General features: G+C 39.4%; 1 protein-coding gene across 1 annotated transcript; it reads left to right on the forward strand.

Moving 5' to 3' along the window:
• The first annotated feature begins 299 nt into the window (after positions 1–299).
• On the forward strand, positions 300–21,427 carry grm5a (glutamate receptor, metabotropic 5a). The gene is made up of 18 exons (XM_084942454.1): positions 300–477; positions 764–1,075; positions 1,387–1,520; positions 2,203–2,464; positions 2,878–2,992; positions 5,304–5,553; positions 10,039–10,274; positions 10,368–10,489; positions 10,567–10,691; positions 10,784–10,952; positions 12,761–12,887; positions 13,351–13,468; positions 13,645–13,831; positions 16,080–16,238; positions 16,322–16,447; positions 16,603–16,785; positions 16,900–17,069; positions 18,632–21,427. The coding sequence occupies exons 2-18, from the start codon at positions 848–850 to the stop codon at positions 19,551–19,553; spliced, it is 3,633 nt and encodes a 1,210-aa protein (XP_084798580.1). The 5' UTR covers positions 300–477; positions 764–847; the 3' UTR covers positions 19,554–21,427.
• The last annotated feature ends 1,027 nt before the right edge of the window (positions 21,428–22,454 follow it).

The following is a 22,454-nucleotide window of genomic DNA, read 5'->3' on the forward strand; positions in this document are numbered from 1 at the left end:
ATTAAAACTTCTTTTTATATAATCAGAGGAAATGAACTGTTAAAAATTCAAATGAGCGGGGGCCGTCTAGTTATACAGATTTCATTAAAAGGTGGTAACAATTAAAACACGAAGGCACGCGGATGATCTCCCACCTCTGTTTTCCCTTTATTCATCCCCCCTTCCACACGTTTGTTTTTGTCTTTTAATAGAGCGTCTAAGTAGCTCCCCTGTAGAAGAATTCCATCGTTATACCTTCTGTTGATGCTCCATGCTTTCCACTGTTTTGGTGGAGGAGGAGGAGGAGGTAAAGGAGTAGGAGGGGGGGCTGTCGTGTGCGTCAGTAAGTCAAGCATGTTCCAATAACGGGCATTATCTGCTGCTATTTGCAGTGTGCTGTAACCAGGCAGTGCGCAGCGCTTTTTATTTGTTAAAAAATTGCTCCTTGGTGATGGAAACGATCTCGGAAGGAATATCATCTGCACGGGCAGAAATAAGGTAGGCTGAAGCTATCTTTTAGTTTGCTTATGCGAAGCACTCTGTGGCTGTTGATGAATTATTAAAGCAGAGGAGATTTCCGAGTTTTAAGTAGGTTGTAGTACTCCACTGAAACACCTGGCTCTATGTCAGTTTTACCCAAGTTGCAAGATGCACTGGCGTTTCAGCACCACAGACAGCAACTGGATGTCATAGAAAAAGTGAAAACATTTTTCATTTTCATCGTACCTAAAAATGCTGTCTGAACTTTTATGTTTTAAAATAATTCTATAATGCTCTTGCTCAGGAATCCAACCCTTGCCCTTGGCTCTACAAGCACAATGCCAAACGCAAAATCCTCAGCTGAACCTCAGCTATAAGTGGTCAGAAGATGGCGGGAGGTGTAACGAGGACCACGGGGATGGGACACATCCTGAAGTTGAATGTGCGGCTGTTAGCGGTGGCTGTGCTGCTGGGAACTGATGTGAGCTGGCTGGGCTTGAAAGACCAGGTTGGGGTCAATGCCCAGAACAACGAGAGAAGGGTATTGGCACATATCCCTGGTGATATCATCATAGGAGCTCTGTTCTCTGTCCACCACCAACCACCTGCAGATAAGGTACATTTTGATGTGTTTATGTGCATATGCTTGCACACATCTCAGTGTAACCCTTTAAAGTCTGAGTCATAAAATAAACGCCAGAAAATTTAAATTTTGCAAAACAGGAGTGGTTATTGAACCTTCTGACAATTAAAACAAATAAAATATTAATATTTGCATATATGAGTTTTAATTTGTATCATATTTGCTCCATCGTGCATTTGTTATTTTTTGTTTGCAATTTATTGATAAAAAAGGGGGACATCACATACACTAGGCGTTAAGGGGGTTAGTGTCACAAATGTAAATGATCCATCTGTGCTGATCAGGTCCATGAGCGAAAGTGTGGTGCGGTCCGTGAGCAGTACGGGATCCAGAGAGTGGAAGCCATGATGCACACTCTGGACCGAATTAATGCAGACCCCACCATCCTTCCCAACATCAGCCTGGGCTGCGAGATCAGGTCAGCACTAACAGAGCTCACTGTGTTGTCTTTTTGTTTTAGCAGGACATTGTTGTCAGCCTCACACAATATTTACACAATGAAGAATTTTTATTCAACTGATGGTTTGGCTTACAGACTGGTTCATTATGAGCTAAATTATAATATTATATTAAACACAGAATTTTAAGAAGGCTTCTAAACTTTGGTTTGGATGAATAGACAGTATCAAAGTACATGGGGGAGATGTTTATAGGCATCAGAGGAGAACCAAGAAAACTTTCAAATAGACTCTGAAGATGTCTGAGTGCAAGCAAGTGAACCGTAGCTGGAGGAATTAAGCCACAAAAGCAGCATGACAGGTAAGGGTAGAGTGCAGTTTCTTTAGTAAATGCAGTATTTAAAAGCAACATTTTGAAGTCATCAACAAGCCTGCTTGTGATGACCTGCTTGTGTTTCCTGACACAGCTCATGGAAAACAAAGTGGGAATTTTGTACTATAAAGACCTTAAAAGACACTGATCTGCTCTGATTAGCGCAGACTTCCTAAACATTGAATTCCAGACTTCTGAGGAATTTTGAAATTGTCTTTGTGTAGTTGTTTCCTCAAAATCACTGAAGCACAGACTGTGCAATCCTCACCTCATGTTCCCATAATTCCTGCCAAAACAGTGTGATTGCTAACTCAGTCTTTCTACACCAGGGATTCGTGCTGGCACTCTGCCGTGGCACTGGAACAGAGTATTGAGTTTATTCGGGACACACTAGTGTCCAGCGACGAGGAGGAGAGCCAGGGCAGATGCACGGCAGAAGGAGGGAGCATGCTTCTTCAGGGGAAGAAGCCTATTGTGGGACTTATTGGACCAGGTTCCAGCTCTGTGGCCATCCAGGTGCAAAATCTCCTCCAGCTCTTCAACATCCCACAGATAGCTTACTCAGCCACCAGCATGGATCTCAGTGACAAGGTAAGGCTAGTCAACAAACTCGCTAACAACAGAGCTGCAAACTTTAAATCCACACTGAATAACAAAGCAGTAAGCACGTCCTCATCAAAGTGTGAGGACATGCGTGGCAAGTGTGGCAGGGGAAAAAAAACAAAAAACAGTTAGTGCTTTGAGTTTTTTTGTTTTTGTTTTGATAAAAAGGAATTTCATGTAAAATACAAAAACACAAACCAATCGAAAAACTTCAGCTTGGTTTGCATCATGTTTGATAAAACGTGATCTCAATTTTGAGAATCTGCTTGAAGCTAGCGCACAGCGATGGGTATGGTGTAAAGATTATAAGGAATGAATATGCAAACTATTACACGAGCTGTTGCATGCAGATAAGCCAGCTAAACTGCCAGACTGGTGATCATGTAAATTCCTTCCAACAGAGCCTGTATAAATATTTCATGAGAGTAGTACCATCAGATATGCAACAGGCCAGAGCAATGGTGGACATTGTCAAGAGATACAACTGGAGCTACGTGTCTGCAATACACACTGAAGGTAAGACTGTGTATGTCAGAGTGTTAGGGTTTTTTCTGTTATTCTGCTTTATTCTGTTCCTGCCAAAGACCACATATATACATACAGGTACAGCTCTTTTCCAGTTGCATCTGAAGAATCTATTTTAAAGCTTTTTAGTCATCAGGAAGCACGTGACTCCCCATTCATTCATCTGATTCAAGAATTTTTAAGTTTACCTGTGAGGGGGTGTAAAAAAAAGCGCAACACACAACAAAAGGAGCTTAGCTGAATATATCGAAAAATTCAAAAAGCATTGTGATGCAATAATTCTAAAATGTGCTTTTGTCTTTACATCCACGCCCACAAACATATCAATGTGCATTTTTTAGGCAAATTCATTGTCTGTTAATGTACAACTGATCATTAAAAAAATATAAATTGATCATTGTCACAAGCTTTGAACTGTTTGTGTATCAGGCTGCGTTGTCCCCTGATTTCATTAATGCTTAAGTTTCTGCCCAACATTCTTACAGCAGGTATATAACTTTACTTAATGTTCCAGCAATAAAGTAATAAACTTTCATATTTATTGTTGTCCTCTGGCGACAATGACACACCAGGCTGCGATGCACAATACTCCCCAAAAAGCAAACGTCAGTGTAACAAACATTAACTAATCACAAGAAAATATACTCCGAATGCATCACTCTTATCTTTATTCAAAAGGGTTTCCATATATTTACTGCCTCTTTTATAATGTCTCAGTGGCTCCAGGACATACAATTCTGAAATAAATCGCTCTTAAGTGCCAGATTTTGGCAGGATTGTTCCTTTTTTCTTCTTCTTTTTTTTTTTAGTATAATTACCAATCTACTGTAGGGGAGGATTTAAAGTAAGTGTGTTTTGCATGCTGAATTTTCTTCTCCAGGGTACTGTAAAGTAGTCTGATGTTTACACTACATCTATTCTTCTAGCATTTTTTAACATGTAGTCCACAATGGGGGTTATCCAGCTGACTTTCTATTTCTTATTTCATGAATGTAATTACATGTGTACACTTTGATTTTTTCCTATGTATGTATATATATATTACCTGAACAGTTTTCCACAATTTTGTGAACCAGTTACATCAGCTAAAGAAGGCATTCGCCACTCTGGAAAGTTATATATATATATATATATATATAAATAATATTCATCCTTGGTTGTCTTTACTTTTAAATATCTGTGAAATGGAGTGAGCTTTGATTATTAGTCTTTTAAAAGTTAGACTCTCAGACCCATGGAAGGTTAACCAGTTTCTTGGAAAGTTAGAACAAACACAGAGAAACATTAAAGAGTATAAAGCAATTTTAGTGTATATAAAATACAGCATCACTAGTATGAATGGCAGAGAATTTAATCATTTCTAAAGCACAGAAAATCTATTTAAAACTGTTGCTGCTGACAGTCAAGAACGCAAGCAACGTTACTCACGTGTAGTGATAGAAAAAAATATTTCAAATAGTGTCAGAGGGAGAGCATCCTCGCGAAGCATGAGAAAGTAGGTGACCTGATTTCTAGCAAAAACAGGGAAGTTTAACCCCTGACAATTCCTGTAATTGGGGGGAAAATGTACCAGATTCCCAAGTGCTGCGCTGGCATTACGCAAGTGTTCATACATTCATCTGTATCTGTGTCAGCACACTAAAAACAATTGGGCTAAGCAGTTGAAGCAATTGTTGTACACTAATGTGAACAAAATTGTTGGAAAAGTCAGAGATAAATTTGAAATTTAGATGAGAATGATACACAAGCTGGAAAGGATGTGCAGCAGGTTCGGATGATTAAGGACAGAGATGGAAATGTACTAACATGTGAAGAGAGTCTGCTGAGAAGATGGTGGGAGTACTTTTAAAGCTGATGAATAAAATGTCACAGGGAGGAGGACAGATGGAAGATAGTCAGTGAAGCAGGAAGCGCAGAAGATTAGTAAGAAAAAGTGACTGCAGTTATGAAGAGGATGAAGAATGGAAAAAATGCTGGGCCTGGTGGCACCATTTTGGAGGTGTGGAGATGTCTAAGAGAGATGACAGTGGACTTTTTGGCCAGATTTTTAAACACAATCCTGTAGAATGCCTCAGGAATGGAGAAGAAGTGTACTGGTAGCAATTTTGAAGAACTGGGGTAATGTGACGATGAACACTTACGCATGTATTGCAGGAGGATGTTCAAAGAGTTGTTGTGTCAGAGGAGGATTCTTGGGATAAGAAGCAGTCAAAAGAAGAAGAAGTTAGCAACAACTATTTAACAGACCCCCAGCTTTTATGTTTTTATGAACACCATTGCATTCATGTGGTTACCTCCACAGGTAATTATGGTGAGAGCGGTATGGAGGCATTTAAAGACATGGCAGCAAAAGAAGGGATCTGCATTGCCCACTCTGACAAGATATACAGCAACGCAGGGGAGCAAAGCTTTGACAAGCTTTTGCAGAAACTCAGAGGCCATCTACCCAAAGCCAGGGTTGTGGCTTGCTTCTGTGAGGGCATGACAGTCCGAGGGATACTGATGGCCATGAGACGACAACGCCTAGTGGGAGAGTTCGTCCTCGTCGGAAGGTGAGTGGCGACTTCTGGTATGTAGGATTCTTTAGACTGCATTTCTTAACTGTTGGAGTTTTTGCTTTTATCAGAAGCTGTTAAATCCTCTTAGTATCATGTGTTACCTTCCAATACAGATTTTCTTCTGATATCCACCATCAAGAGAAGATTGTTGATTTGTTGTCTTCCTGTCATCATCACCAACATCATCATTATCCTTGTTATCATCAGTGTTTTCATTGCATCCATCAACATCATGGATAACTTAGGGAACCAAAGGTATTTTTTCTTTACATCTTTTTTTGCACATTTTTAGTTCAGTTGTGAATATATTAACATTTATTAAATTTTAATTGCTACTACTACTGCAGCCAAATGATCCATATAGAGAAAAAGGTAACAGAGCCATACATTATTATTATTATTATTATTATTATTATTATTATTATTATTATTATTATTATTATTATTATTATTATTATTATTATTATTATTATTGTTGTTGTTGTTGTTGTTATAGCTGTCACAACAGTAAATAGTGCCAGATCGAGGTATTCCAGTTACTCTGTTTCCCTTTTATAAGAAAATCTGAGTAGACTAATCATTAGATACAGCATTGTTTTCCTGATGTCCAGTATGTTAAAACATAGTCATCATTATGAGAGATCTTGCACCATACCACATCAAATCTGCTCTTGATTTGGCCTATGTTTAATGCATAGATCATTCTAACGATACGTTAAATGAAGAAACTGTCAAAGATTGTGAAAACCGAGCAGGGAGGAAAGCATTCAATTAGATACACAAGGGGAGAAAACAAGCAGAAAGAGGTGGTTGATTTAGCAGGAGGTTTCACTCTCTCCGAGAATAACATGTTTTATTTTAAGGTTTAGCTCTCTGGCTCGCTCTCGTCCCTGGTGGTCTATAAATGCCTTTCCTCATTAGGAGCCACATATGTAGGCTGTCGCTCAAATCTGACAGCAGGAAACATAAAATAACCTTGAACTACATATTGCAAAACACTGTGTTCTACCATCTATGTTATCCATACAGAGCTTTCAGGTAGCTGTGCTATTGAAATGTGCTCATTATTAAAACTTGTGCTTAATTTGTTAAGATGTCCCTCATTATGAGGGTGATTAGATTCGAAACGTACTGCGGAGGTGTCAGATTTGTCTCCAGTTGCTTTTGATGCATTCATGCAAGCATTAATGAGCACGCGTTTTATGAGTTCTGTCCTTCAGTGATGTGTATTTAACATCACTCAACATTTTTCTTGCATTTTTTTGTTAGCTGCCTCCACAAACGATCATTTTCATCTTAGCTTAAAAGATCTGTCACCTTGCAGTACATGCATAGACTGGATGCTTTTTAAATCGAGGTACTTAAGCCTGTTTTATACAGCTACATCTGATCAGCAGCCAAAACTGAGCTCATGTAGATAGATATCTATGGATAAATGAAAATGTATCACACAAAAACCTTGTATATAAAGGCAAAAGGTTATATAAGTACACTCCCTATTTTTAGTCACATTAGTGGTCTAGAAGTGGGAATGTCAACTATGTTGGACTGGGTGTACCGAGTTCTGCAACCTTTGGATGAATTTCAAAATAATTTACTAAGTTAATGGCCACTGTTTGAGGTTGACCTGTGTCTTGCTCTTCATTTAGATAGATTAGCTTTTACATTTTACAGAGTTGATTCTGGCCTGTGGTTTTTGCCATTTCAAATGTTACTTTATATACCCTCTGGTTTAGCTTCAGTTTAAAGTTTTGTGGTTTGATTAGTAATCGTGTTGTGACTATTTATGCTTTGAGGATTTAGATTTTGTGTTATTAATATTTGATTCTTTGTGTTTGGTTTACTTTGTCTCCCCTTCTAGTTTCTTGGATCTTTTTGTCAAGTCTTTCTCTCTGTTTGTGATTCTGTGTTTGGTCCCTCGTGTGCCACATGCTTATGCCTGAGTTTGGATTTTCCAGTTTGGGCCATTTTAGTCTTTGAACCAAATAAAAGGTTATTTTTCATTTATTTTGTTTTGTCTGCATATTCCTCTTTGCCCACTGATGACACACACGCTCCATCAGTTCCTTTACAAAGCGCTCCAAGTAATCACTTAGAGTTTTTAGTGTTAGCAGAGCAACACGATCCCCGACTGGCTTCTCACCTGCAAATTGGTGTGATGCATTGGACTGGTTGTTCGTGGGAAGAGTGTTTTTTTTTTTCTTCTTTTGGTATTACAGCTGGTTTGGATTTTTTATTTTATTTATTTTTTGTATGTGTGTTTTGTTAAATTTTCAGATTTTAGATATGGGAACGTTTGTGGCCTCAAGTTTGTTTTATAGAAGTGAGGAGTTCTAAAGTATTTCCTCATAAAAATCTGCTCATACATGTATTTTAAAGTGAAATAAGAAAACGATGTGTGTTCACACGTATCTGTGTGTGTGTGTGTGTGTGTGTCTGTGGATGCACATCCTTGCACGTTTATGTGAGTCTTCAGGCTGTAGGTGGTGTAGCAACATGCTGCATACAGCATATTGCCCTCCAAGGTCGATGTGTGGGTTTTAGAGCTCTCGTTCAAGTGTGATTCAAACTATCCAGAGTCAAAGCCCTCCATGCTTTTCATATCCATTTCTGCCTTTTTCATGCCAGTGTACCATTTCTGTACTTGCTTCTCTAAGGATGAGTTATGAAATGATCTCCTACCTCACTCTCATAAAAAAAAAAAAAAAAAAATCCACCCACACTACTGTTGTGTAACTCCAGCTCGGTTAGCGAAGTTTTCAAAAATGACTTCTTTTTTTCAGTTAGAAGAGTGCAATTGTTTGTGTCAGTGAAGTGTGCATTTTTACATGTATGCACATGCGTGGATGTGTAATCACCCTTCTTTTTTTTTTTAACCTTTTTTCTGACTGTAGACAAGTATCCAGAGGGAGAGATAATAATAGATGGGAGTAGAAATCTTTTCAAGCAGTTCACTGATAGATATAGCTTATTGACTCCAAGACCTCTGTGTTTTTCAAAAAACACCACATCAGATGTGCAGACACTGCAGTCTGCTGATGTTTGTTTGGAGTTTATTCGGCGGTGGATTATTTTTATTTTTATTTTTTAAGAAAAAGGACCTTTAAGGTCCTTCGCCAAACAAAAATAAATATTTTATGTCATAAATCTAACTGTCAAGGTTCCAATATACTATGAACCTTGACAGTTAGATTTAAATGAATAGTAACAGATTGGTGCAGAGATGCAAGTTGTTAAAATCTGAGAAATTAATGAAAGAATAAAATAGGGAAATAAAAAAAACAAAAACAAAACAAATGCTTAAAAAAATGCTTTATTTTTTATAACTTTGTAAGTCTTGTGTTGGCTTATTTGAGTCATCATTGTAAATGTTATTCTCATTTCAGTCATTCATTTTTGAAGACAACTCTGGTCTCTTCCAGTCTGAGCAATTGTGTGCCAATAAATTATTATCAACACAACAGCTTTTCAAAAAAAAAAAAAAAATCCCTTCCATCGTGAATTCAGTGTTATTTTACTTTCTAAATCCACTACAAGATATCTGCAAGCAGTGAGGAGGGGGAAGCAGATCAACACTGCATAGTTGCCATGGCAACACGATCTGATCATGTTAAAAGCATAGATGCAAGCGCTCATAGGAAAACATATGAATGCTTATTGCAACACTGACCCAGATTTATTTTTGAGGCAAACTCGGAAGGAGTGTGAATCTATAGAACAAGTTTAGGAAAATATATTAATGACAGAACTAAAATATGATCACGCTTCTTGTTTGTGGGCTTCGCAGATAATTTCCTTCAGCTGTGACAGTCTCAGAAATCTAAAAATCAATTTCATAACTTTCTTGATTCCTGGTGTGATGATTGTATTTGTCAGTTTTGCTGAAAATTGGAAAATATTTGTTACCTGTGAAATAAGATGCCACTTGCCCTTGGGCAGCTTTTGAAAAATCCATATAAAAATCCATATATATTTATAGGTAGGTAGGGGTTGAAAAGCATTACTTGGCAGAAAAGCACCAGGGTTCTATATCGCTGACATTCACACTCGATTTCCAGGTTTGCTGTACTAGTGTGTTTAAGGAATAATTCTTATCTGATAGTCCTGAATGGTGCTTTAAAGAGATGTCTCTTTTACAGTTTGCAGTGTAGCCCTTTTCAATTTGTTTCTCTGGTGTAAAGTGTCAAGTTTTCCAGCTGTGCTTAACAGATAACAGGCAATAACAAGTTTTTAGCAAATCTTGCTGTGTGCACTACACCCGTTGAATGCTTTCTGGGAACTAGCTGTCCCACTAGCTATGTTTTTATATACTTTATACTCACATTTATAAGCCAAAAAATGAAATAAAAAGAATAAATAATAAAAATAAATAATGAAGCAAATAATTTAAAAAATAAGAAGAATAACATCCTAATAGTAACAGTACTTACCTGAACTAGCTGTTGCACTTTTTTCTAATTTTCCCTTCCTCCTGTCCAGCGATGGCTGGGCTGACAGGTATGATGTGACTAATGGCTACCAGAAGGAAGCAGCCGGGGGAATCACTATAAAGTTAAAGTCGGCGTATGTGACCTGGTTTGATGATTACTACCTGAACCTGAAGCCTGACGCTAACCTGAGGAACCCCTGGTTCCCCGAGTTCTGGCAGCACCGCTTCCAGTGCAGGTTGAAGGGACATCCACAGGAGAGCACTGCTTACAACCGCACTTGCACTTGTTAGTAAAACACCTACTTAGACACTTTTAACGAATCAGTAAAATACTATCATTACAAGGGTTTTCTATTGTCTATCTCCTTTCTGTCCACAGGGAGAGAGTCTCTGCGGCATCAATATGCCCAAGACACCAAGATGGGCTTTGTCATAAATGCCATTTATTCTATGGCTTATGGCCTACATGCCATGCAACAAGCACTTTGTCCAGGATATAAGGTATGAGGACTGACAGAAAACATTTAAGTGCTTTCACATCAGTTGTGACAGCAGTGACATCACTTTCTCTTCCACAGGGTTTGTGTGAGAGCATGCGTCCCATTGATGGTCGCAAGCTGCTAGATTTCCTGATGAAAACCAACTTTACTGGTGTATCTGGGGAGGCCATCCTCTTTGACCAGAACGGAGACTCACCCGGCAGGTAAGGCCTGAGATGGCAATGGCAGAAAAAAAGGGGACAGGAAAAGCATAAATTGCTGTTTAATGTGTGTTTATATTGCATGCTTGCCTCAGGTATGAAATTATGAACTTCAAGCAGACAGGTGAAGATGAATACGCTTACATCCATGTGGGAAGCTGGGATCAGGGTGGCCTAAAGATGAATGATGAAGAAATCTGGAGCAACAACAGTGAAATCATCCAGTCAGTCTGCTCTGAGCCCTGCCAGAAGGCACAGATTAAGGTATGAACCCGTTCAGCGCACTCAAGGGCCAGAGTTACACCTCTAAGGTTTAATACTCAAAATTTTAATCTATAATGTATTTGCTTTTTTTTTTTTTTTTTTTTTTTACAGTTTGTAGCAATAGTTGTACACACAATCGTGACGAGATCATATATCAAACCAAAAGAAAATGCAAATGACTTAATTTTAATGTGTGCATCAAACTAAAGGGTGGATAATGAACATTTTGTCTTTCTGATGCCACTCATAATTCATGATGCCATACGACCACATATAACCACAGACCACACAACTCGGGACAGTTATAATGAAGAAACCTTTCGAAAAACACGACCCACACAGCAGCCTTAAATTGATCCCACGGGTTCACAATTTCTAAAACTGGTCCAGTCAGATCCTCGAGTACTCTGCCAGGGATTCAGCAAAGCTCTTTGTTCAAGCTTTTATCATCTCCCATCTGGACCTTTTTAAGCTTCCTCCAGCTAATTCAAATCACGAAGAACACTGAAGTGTCCCTCTCCAGTATTTTTCCCTAAGTTCTAATATGAATCCCTCTTTACTTCTGACACCCTGTTGTTTATGTGCAGCAGTGCACCGCTACAGAAGCAGCCTGTTGGAATGCTGAATGAAATGCAAAGCGAAGTGCAATGCAAAACAATCAAACCCATCTTTAGTTGAAAATTGTACTGAGACAACATATAAAAATGCTGAAACTGACATAATCTTTTTTTTTTTCTAAATTTGTACTATTTACATTTTAAACCGTTTCTCAACTGTTGTGGGGAAATCGTTGTAGAGCTATGACAACATTTGGCATTTTATAGGTTTGTAAGTTTTCTTGTAGTGGCTGAAAAATACATGTAGTGAAAGAAATAGAATGAGAATATGATCACATCTCACAAGCATTTCGGATTTGCTCTTAAGTTTATGCTTGTGTTAATGACTGTTAATAACCTCCATATTAGAAAAAACAAAAGTCACCTAGAGAGGACAAGACTCAGCTGTACATCTAAAGGGTAAAAGTCACTCTTTTGAGGATGCCAGTGTTCATATTTTGGACCGGGAGTAAAAGGAGTAAATGAGGCCATGTATGTCCACTGTGAATGACCATTAACGAATAGAGAAACTGTCACCACCTACAGTGCAGTCTTGAGATTCCTACCCAGAGGCCTCAACCCCCGCTCGGATCTTGTGGTAGTGACCCATGCCTTTTTTTCACATCTTGGCTCATGTGATGGGGCACATGATTAAAAGTGGTGCCACAAGGGTTTAAATACCTGGGACTTTCCACCATTTGGTTTCAGAACTGAAGAAGCTCTTCTGGATGAGAGGTGAAACATCTTCAAGAAATTTGAGAAAGTCCAGTCGTTTTCTTTCCTTAGACTGTCATGACCTGGATGACTGGGAACCTACGCAGACAGATTCCTAATCATGTTCACAAAGGCAACCTACCTTCGCACTATTAGAGGATGCGGCAGAACCAAAGGAAATGGGAAACTCCGCACAAAAATGTTAGTAATTCTGATTAAAACTCCAGACCACTAACCACTAACCCTCCGCACTTCCACTTTTCCTTTTCCAGCTACACTTCTTCATATACGTGTTGCTATGGTGAGGAAAGTTTTTTGTTAATAATGAGACTCAATTACCTTCTGGACGTTTTTTTCTTCTTCATTTGCTCCCCTGGTGAACAAATTCTCATTTTCTTAGCATGTGGAGCAGTCAGAGGGTAAGATTACCTACAGGAAATTGTCATTGGAGCGTTGAGACCTTTCCAGTCTTTCATACTGGTGTGTCTGTGTCTCCAGGTGATCCGTAAAGGAGAGGTGAGCTGCTGTTGGACCTGCACTCCCTGCAAAGAGAACGAGTTCGTGTTTGATGAGTACACTTGCCGAGCCTGTGAGCTTGGCTCCTGGCCCACAGATGACCTCACTGGTATGCACTACTTCATCTGTGGCACTTTCACTTACACATACACGGTTTCCGCAGCGGTCAGAGGAGCCACGAAATCTGGGTCCACCACAGTGACGGTGGACCACATCTGTTAACAGCCCTAGCATTCTGTACAAAGACACACTGCTGCACAGAGATAGTATTCACATATAAAGAGACCTGGATCCAGATTTCTTTGTAAACTGTCCTATCATATTTTATTTCCTCTCTAGTTTGAAAAAAATATTTTTTCTTAAATTTTACACACAACAGTTACACTGTTGATGCCCACAGAGTTGCAACATGAGTGAAAATCTGTTGCTGGAGTAAGCTACAGTCTGTTGCCTGTTTCATGAAAATACACAAATACACTAGTTTCAATATTTCGCTTACAAATGCATCGATTTTTGTATGAAACTTTTCATGTTTTTTCTCTCACTAATCATGATCTCTCTGCACCCCTCAGGTTGTGAGCCAATTCCAGTGCAGTATGTCCGCTGGGGGGATCCAGAGCCCATTGCTGCTGTAGTCTTTGCCTGCCTGGGCCTCATGGCTACACTTTTTGTTACATCTGTTTTCATCAAGTAATTGGAGCCAGTATCTATACATTTAACTATGAATGCACAGGATGTTTACATACATATTCAGCACTCATGCTTTTGTATGACTAACATTTAATTAGACAAAGTAAAACAGTCACTGCGGTGCTCTGCGTATCATTTATCAGCTATGTGAATCTAGATGTTTCATTTATCTGTAGGTTTTGGGACACTCCTGTGGTCAAGTCATCCAGTCGGGAGCTCTGCTACATTATTCTGGCAGGAATATGTCTGGGCTACCTGTGTACTTTCAGTCTTATCGCAAAGCCGCACATTGTCTATTGCTACCTCCAGCGGCTGGGAATCGGACTGTCCCCTGCCATGAGCTACTCTGCTCTCGTCACCAAGGTACTTTTTCTGTTTAGTTATCAGAAGGTAGGGGAACAAGCACATAAAGTATATGCACGTTAGCGTCTTCTTTCACTTCCTATGAAACTAAGTGGGTTAAAACAGGTGCTCATTGTGTATCAGCTGCATTTGAAATCAGCTTGTTCTTTTAAGCACTAAAATAGGTATTCTACAGTATTTAATTTTAAGATCAGAAATTTGATTTTGAAATTTCTGGTCACATTTTCCCTATATCACCATCCCTCTATCACTACTATACCTAGGGATGGGAATTGATAAGATTTTCATGATTCCAATTCCATTTTAGATTCTGTTTAACAATTCGATTCTTTATCGAATTTTTAAAAAAGGAGAAGACACAGGTCGATTAGCTTAGAACTTTGTTTTATGTCTTCTCTTTGAACAAGAAATTTAGGAGTAACCCAACAGTGAGATGTTAAGAGATCCACAGCCTATGGCTCTTCAATGGGGTGTCACGGAGTCCCCAGAAAAAAAAAATTGTAAATGTAAAATAATAAAATAAATATTCTTCTGTAGCAATAACAAAGTATAACATAAATTATTCTGTAGCAATTACACAAGAATATCCAGTAATGTCCCTGCCTACAATTAAACACATTCACTTACCGAAAATCTGATCATCTACTGTGGCAAATGGGTGCAAGGCTTTGACCACAAACTTAGTCACTGCTCGGTGACATTCGTCTATCCTGGCCTGAAAGGAGACGCTACTGGTAGACTGCAGCGAGAACTGCCAGCATCTGAGCCAGCCAGACTCTGCCTCTCTCATCATGGTCACCTAAATGCAATGCAGAGTAATAGCGGGTTTTGTAATAAGGCAGATCACGCTAACATAATGTGCACTGTTAGATGATTATTTACCTGCCGTATTAACAGGAGAGGACGTGCAAACGTTACCACTGCTGCTGGGTTGAGATTCACTAGTCCTAGGCAGCGGAATTAAAAACAAACAATTTAAGGTTATCGCGTGTTTTGTGAGCAAATGCTTTTGAATATTCGTAATGTTTCCTCCCTTAAATGAAATATCTAGTTTGCAAGTATTGCAAGTTGTCCTGTTGTCATCCGTTCTCGTAAAGTATAACCAAACGTTTGTGCCCAGGCGCCATGTTTCCTGCCAGGTAAATGACGCTCTGCAACGTGGGGAATTGTTTGCAAAAATGACAAACAATTCAAATTAATTGAAACAGTGGGAACCGGTTGTCAACAAGAACCGGTTTTCGATTCCCATCCCTAACTATACCTGTGGAATATACAGTATACTAAAGAGTGTAGTTACTGTGACAGTAATAGTTGCTGTCACGTTTTTTTCTCATTGGCACTTTCAGTGTTAAACAACATGTTGGAATTGAGCTACACGGTTAAGAAGTTATCAAAACAAGCCTGCAAAACGTACAACACTATATTGCCAAACGTATACACTTCCCTGTACAAATCATTGAATTCAGGTGTTCCAGTCACTTACATCATCACAAGTGCATAAAATCAAGCAGCTAGGCACGCAGACTGCTTCTGTGAAAGAACGGGTCGCTCTCAGTGAATTCCAGCGTTGTACCGTGACAAGATGCCACCTGTGCAACAAGACTAGTTGCGAAAATTCCTCACTACTAAATATTCCACAGTTAACTGTAAGCGGTATTATATGAAAGTGGTAGCAATTGAGAATGACAGCAACACAGCTATGACGTGTAAGGCCATGTAAAATTGGGGTTAGTGGACACTGAGGGGCACAGTGAGCAAAATTTACTAACTTTCTGCAGAGTCAGTCGCTACAAACCTCCAAGCTTCATGTAGCCTTAGCTCAAGAGCAGTGCGTAGAGAGCTTCAGGGGATGGAAGACGAAATTACTCGAAGATGTTTTTTCTATGAGTCCCAAATGACTGACTTTAAAGGACTTTATAATTTTGACAGAGCAAGGGCTTTCTAATTTCATTCAAAATTTCTCTTTATAAACCACTTTTTATCAAACTGCTTATCTACTGTTGTAGTCTTATGTTTTCAAGCATAAATAGAATGGCAACTCTAGAGTAATGTTGGGAGAGCCACCTCCAGAAACTGAATGATAGCCAATTGTAAGAGAAGCATGGTAGAAGTTGAGGGTCTGAGTGTGGGCTGAGGTTGCTGCTGAAGAACTGGGAAGGGGATTATTGTCATGAATCAGTGCAAGATGTATTCTCCACAGTCGATGTAATTGAAGCCTGCATAACCATTTGATCTATTTTTGATCCAGACCAATCGCATAGCACGGATCCTGGCAGGCAGCAAAAAGAAGATCTGTACCAAGAAACCGCGTTTTATGTCCGCCTGCGCACAATTGGTCATCGCCTTCCTACTCATACTCCTGCAGCTGGGGATTATTGTGGCACTTCTCATTATAGAGCCACCACAGGTATGTGCGGGTTTCCTTTGTAATGTGGGGAATGGTCATATACATTTATTTATACAACTAGAAAAGCTTCTTTCTTTCTTTAGGTGATCTATGATTACCCCAGTATCCGTGAGGTGCACTTGATCTGCAATCTGACCACTCTGGGGGTGGTAGCACCGCTGGGCTACAATGGCCTGCTTATCCTCAGCTGCACTTTCTACGCCTTCAAGGTACTTCAGCATAGCATTAGTCAATAATGCAAGGCTTACTAAGATTTTTGGTTACTTTTATATGTTTTTGTTACTCACTTTTCTTTCCTATGTACTGTTCGTTTTACTTTACCACGCCCTGCTTTAAAATGTGCATACTCCCTTTTCCCACACAGACTCGTAATGTACCAGCTAATTTTAATGAGGCCAAGTACATTGCCTTCACCATGTACACCACCTGTATCATCTGGTTGGCCTTTGTTCCAATTTACTTTGGCTCCAACTACAAGATCATAACCATGTGCTTTAGTGTCAGCCTCAGTGCCACAGTGGCTCTCTGCTGCATGTTTGTCCCCAAGGTAAGAAAGAAAATAAAAACCCTAAAAATCTAAAGATTTTCTGTTGTTTGGTTTGGCATTATCCCTTTTCACACATTTTTTTTACACTTCCTTCTTGCTCATTTCCATTATCAGGTCTACATCATGCTCGCCAAGCCTGAGAAAAATGTCCGCAGCGCTTTCACCACATCCACAGTTGTGCGCATGCATGTGGGCGATGCTAAGAAAGCTGCCAAATCTGGCAAATCTTCTAGCAGCATGGCCAACTTGTTTCGACGTCGTGGCTCTACGCAGGACAACATAAGGTACAAGCTGGCAATAACGTATATATATAGAGATAAAAACAAACAAACAAAGATTTTATTAACATAGCTGTGAGCCTATCAATCAATAGGTTTAACATTTTGTCTATGTTCAAGGGCTGTGTCTAACATTCACACACACACTTTGATAACTGTAATATGATAAACTTGGCTTAACCTTCTAACTGGTAGACAACCCACTCTACCACCTGAGCCACATGCCCCAAGTCTACAGCATCTGGTATTTTCAGGTGATATCCCATCCAAGTACTGACTGAGCATGCTCAGGGTGGTATGGCTATGAGATGAAATGAGGTCATGTACTGTAGGACTACCTCTGTTTTGAATTTTTAAAGTGTTTCCTACTCTCCATAGCATTTAAACTAGAGTGAACTCCTTAAGTAGTAGCTTATTTTTTCCATTAGCAACTGTATAATGACGCATTGTGAGAAATCTTTGAATCAATTTATGTTTTTAAAATGAAAGTTATATTTAGTGCTTGCTAATTTATAATAACAAGCAATATTAGACCATATTGGCACAGTTTCCGATGATATTTTCGATAAATAAATAAAGTTTGATAGGAGTTGCACGCCACATTAGCAATGCCATAGTAAATGGCCTGTATTTGTATAGCGCTTTACTTAGTCCCTATGGACCCCAAAGCGCTTTACACTACATTCAGTGATTCACCCATTCACACACTGGTGATGGCAAGCTACATTGTAGCCACAGCTGCCCTGGGGGGCGCACTGACAGAGGCGAGGCTGCCGGAATCTGGCGCCACCAGGCCCTCTGACCACCACCAGTAGGCAACGGGTGAAGTGTCTTGCCCAATGACACAACGACCGAGACTATCAGAGCCAGGGCTCGAACCGGCAACCTTCCAATTACAAGACGAACTGCCAGCTCTTGAGCCACGATTGCCCCATAGTGTACAACAAGATAAAAATATGATTGAGCTGAAGCTAAAATGGGACAGCTACAGACAGCTGGGGTGATACGGTGGATATGAGGTTTAACTAACTGCTGATTGGAAAAGAAAATACAGTCACCTTCTTTAGTTGTTTCTGTTCATGAGTCCATCAAACGATACGGAAGATCTGCTTAGATATAGTGCAGCTAAGAGCACAGCCATCCACATCTCTTCTTTAAGCTTTATATGTGTAGAGCAGAAGTTGTTGCAACAGGCTGAATATGAAGCCAAGAAAAACTGCTCCCAGAGCTGGGAGTATGTAACCTCATTTGGTTTACGCACTCCCAAAGGATCCCCACTGCCTTTAAGGATTTCTCTTTCGAGGAAGGATAAAAGAACATGCAAAGAGACTTAATATTACACAGCAGGCAAAAGATAGAACATAGGAGTGTAGAAATACTCGTGAGAGGAATTGGAACATGACCCTCATCATGGATTATAATAGTTTAAAAAAACCCTGGTGTGATGTTGAAATAAATTACAGATATTTACACCAAATACTTACATTTTCTCCATGTATATTTACTGACAACTTGCAGTATTACACTATAAGTATGAGATTACTTACTGCCATTCATGTGATTTTCAGTTCTAATGGGAAATCAGTTACATGGACACAGAATGAGCGTGGATACAGACCAAACCTGTGGAAGAGGATGTCATTTCACGTGAAGAAAAAGGATCCAGTCGAGGCAAATCAGACAGCCATCATCAAGCCATTCTCTAAAGATGGGGATACACCAGCAGACAACGGTGTCAAGGAGCAGTACGAAGAGCCACAGCTTTCTCAGTCTTTCACCTGCACACCCTCTCAGTCACCTTTGCCCACCATCAGTCAGCATGCAGCGAAGGCGGTGTGTCATCAGGGAGGAGAGGATTCCGAGGATGCACAAGTTTTACCCACCTATTTACCCGAGCACCCCGCTGGGGTGAGAAGAAGGGGCGGGGACAACAGCCAAGGTGTTGGTGCATTGAATGATGGAGACATTAGCATCATAGGAGTGGGTGACATTGGCATAGGGATGATTGGCAGCCAAACTCAGGGTACCACAATCATGGACCAGATCAGTAGTGTGGTTAACCGTTTCACTGCCAACATCAGTGAGCTGAATACCATGATGCTGCCAGGGGGAGCCACCGTCAACCCACCCTCCACCACTGCTCTGCCTGCTGCTACTGCAGACACCACGGCGTGTCCACCTCAGTACCTCGCGCCCAGGAACAGACAGACACCCTCCACCGTCACCACATATGCGGAGGTAACAGCTGTCTCCAGTTTCTGCGAGAATCGACCAGCGGGTAAGATTTATGAGCACCTGGCCGGGACTTGCGTGAGTAGCAGACGGGCCAAGGATATGGAGGAGCTCATGGCTCTGACGCCTCCCTCTCCATTTAGAGACTCATCTCTGAGCTCCAATGGCAGCTCTCCCCCTTCCCTGTCCCCTGCCTCTGAGGCTGAATATGACCAGCTGCTGCTGAGACATTACAGCCAGAGCTCCTCCTCTCTTTAAACCTGCACCCCTCTCCCACAACATTTTATTTTCCTTTTTTAATCTTCTATCCAGGGAGTATTTTAAACTCCAAGAGACAAAACTTCCCACTGGACCAATCTCTTTGATGCCTTTCTTCGTTTGGATATTATGAATGTTTAAGGTTTTTTTTAATGAACAGATGCTTATTTTCAGATTGCGACTGGGCACACCCACACATGACCTCATTGAGTACTGAAGGACTTAGAGAGGAATACCAATAGAAAGGTTTCAAAAATTGGACTGAAATAAACATAAGGGCATTTTAAAGACTTTTTACTGCTTTTCTGACATGTTTCAAACTCAGTTTTGAACTCCAAAGACAACTTTGATAAGCTGAAGAAATGAAAATCAAACAACATTTTGTTTTTAAATGGCTATTGGTCTAGGGACTCCAGGTGTTTAGAAAAATTAAAAATTACTACAAAACCCCAACATCAAATATGATTGTGTTTTAGTTGGATATTTTGCATTATCTTTTATCATTAACATAGAGAGTAAATGTGTTTTTTTATCGCTTGTTGTTGACCTTATGCACTTTTTCTACTGACAAACTGCCCTAACATGTAATATTGTGAGACCCCGCTGGATCCAGATTGTAGGAAGAAGCAAGAAGGTATTTATGCGAAAATCAAACAATTTACTGCCAATCAAAAAACACATGAGAGCGCATTTTATATCCTGATGCTAAACGGGGAAAGTGGTCAAATGCTGCAAATCAGCCATCAGGTTTTTCTCTTTCTCAGTGACCTTTTTCATGTACTGAGGATCAAACACTTCCTATCCCAAGAGGACAGAAGCTTTTTATGTCTCAAGGAAGTCAGACATTTTCCCAGTGGACGCGTTCATCAGGTGTCTAACCCACAAACAGCGTTCGGACTACTTGGATGTCTTCTTTAGTTCTTTGATCTAGTTGTGACTCAGTTGAATGTATAAGTTTCGAGATCTGTAGTGGACCAAACTGATCTTCCACCTCAGATGTGTTCAGCTGTAACGTGCTGAATGACTGTCGTCATGTGGCGGATCAAAATGTCTCCAGTTTGCATGATGTCAGGATTTGTTTACACTCTCTGAGGTATGTTTGTAATGATTTACTTTTTAATATCGTAATGTCAAAATACTATAATGAATATATACAGTAGCACAGTAACAATACTAATAGTGATATTGATGTGCTTTTAAGGTTAGTTTAAGGAGGAGAGAAGCAAATTTAAATTGCGCCAGATTTTTCTTTCTACCAAAAAAAAGTTTTTTTTAAGCCTTGCTTTTTACTTATATGTGTGCCAGTGCATTGAATTACTTTGTGGTTATGTAAAATATGCTACTGAAAATCTTACTGTAAGCCTATTCAAATTTCTTATGCCTGAATATTTTAATTCATTTGGTATGCTTTTTTTTGTTCTTCTTTTTTGTCTGCACTTTTGCCTCTCTGAGGTTTAAGGTCAAGAATAATATGGATTCATAGGTTTGCAGCTTTTCAGCTTCTAAGATGTAACTGATGATACTGACATGGTAGCTAACATATGTCTGGTTATCAGACCTTTTTCTTTTTACTATTTCCAGTCTGGCTTCAGTCCCTAGCTTCTTTTTTTGTCTGATATTTCCATACAGACAGGAATGCGTTTATGTTTTTTTGAAATGTGCAGTATGTTTTTTCAATATAAAAAAAAAATGTTCATGGATAGTCGCCACATATGCATGCATGCAGCTTGTACCAGTCGTGCAGGTTCATTATAATATATGCCACTATTTTCTGACATGATTTAGAGAATGGTTGTCTTATGTTTTTTATCCGATTTGCAGATTTAATTCACAGCTTGGTCTTCTACTGCATTAAAGGTTTACATTCAAAACTAGCGCTTTGTAAATTATTGTTAATAGCTCTTATTTACAATGAAGGAATGCAGAAATGCTTCATAATGAATATGACAATAGTGATTAAATTTTAATATTTAGAAAGTTGAAGTAAAATGTAATATCTCTGTATAACTCACAACTAGTACTAACAAATGGCAATCATTTTATAGGAATTTATGTTTTTATTGTCGTTTTGGTTTGGCAACTGAGTTTTTTCCACAGTGTATTTTTCCTCTGGCTGACCAAATCCCTATGGTGGGTTTCTGTTCCCTACTGGATTGGGTGGCTGCTCCACAGTTTGGAGAACCAATGTTTTAATGAGTCGCATCTCTTTTTAACACTGAAAACTGGATCGTGTGCACCCTTTCTGTCAAATCATGCTGCAATACTTTATAAACCTAAGGGAAAAGGCATTTCTAGGACGTTCTTTATTAAATAACGTGATATAATTTTGTATGCCATACACTGTAGTCCAAAAATTTATAGTGAGATTACGAGTTCAAAAGATAGCGGGCAAGGTTTATTCATAGTTGGAGCATAATAAGCTTAAAGTAAAGTAAGTAAATAAACAGCTTTCTTAGGGCTCTAACTGGCTTGCAGTCTCCACTACATTCCTAAATTTTAGTAGGAATGCAGGTTACTGTGCGTTAATTTCTTTCTGGAAGAAAAAATCAGTGATTATTCTTTATTTTCATTTAACTGTAAATGATGAGAGAATTGGGAATAATAGTGACAGTAATTCATATTCACTAATCACAGTGATTATGTGAGTGCCAGACATTTTTCAGATATCCAAGACTCACTTCTTCTGTTCTTTACAAGGTTTGCATGCATTTGTTTATGGACAGCTTTCTTAAGGTTTAACAGCATTTTCATTGGATTGAGGTCCAGACTTGAAATGTGCAACATCTTGATTCTTTTTTTTTCCAGTTATTTTGTTGTGGATTTGCTGCTGTGCTTTGAACCATTGTCTTGGCATGAGCCAATTTCAGCAAAGCTGTCAGAGATTTGGCCCCACATTTGACT

This window comes from Perissodus microlepis, chromosome 10, assembly GCF_051167445.1.
Source record: "Perissodus microlepis isolate ML-2025 ecotype Zambia chromosome 10, ASM5116744v1, whole genome shotgun sequence".
Classification (NCBI taxonomy): Eukaryota; Metazoa; Chordata; class Actinopteri; order Cichliformes; family Cichlidae; genus Perissodus; species Perissodus microlepis.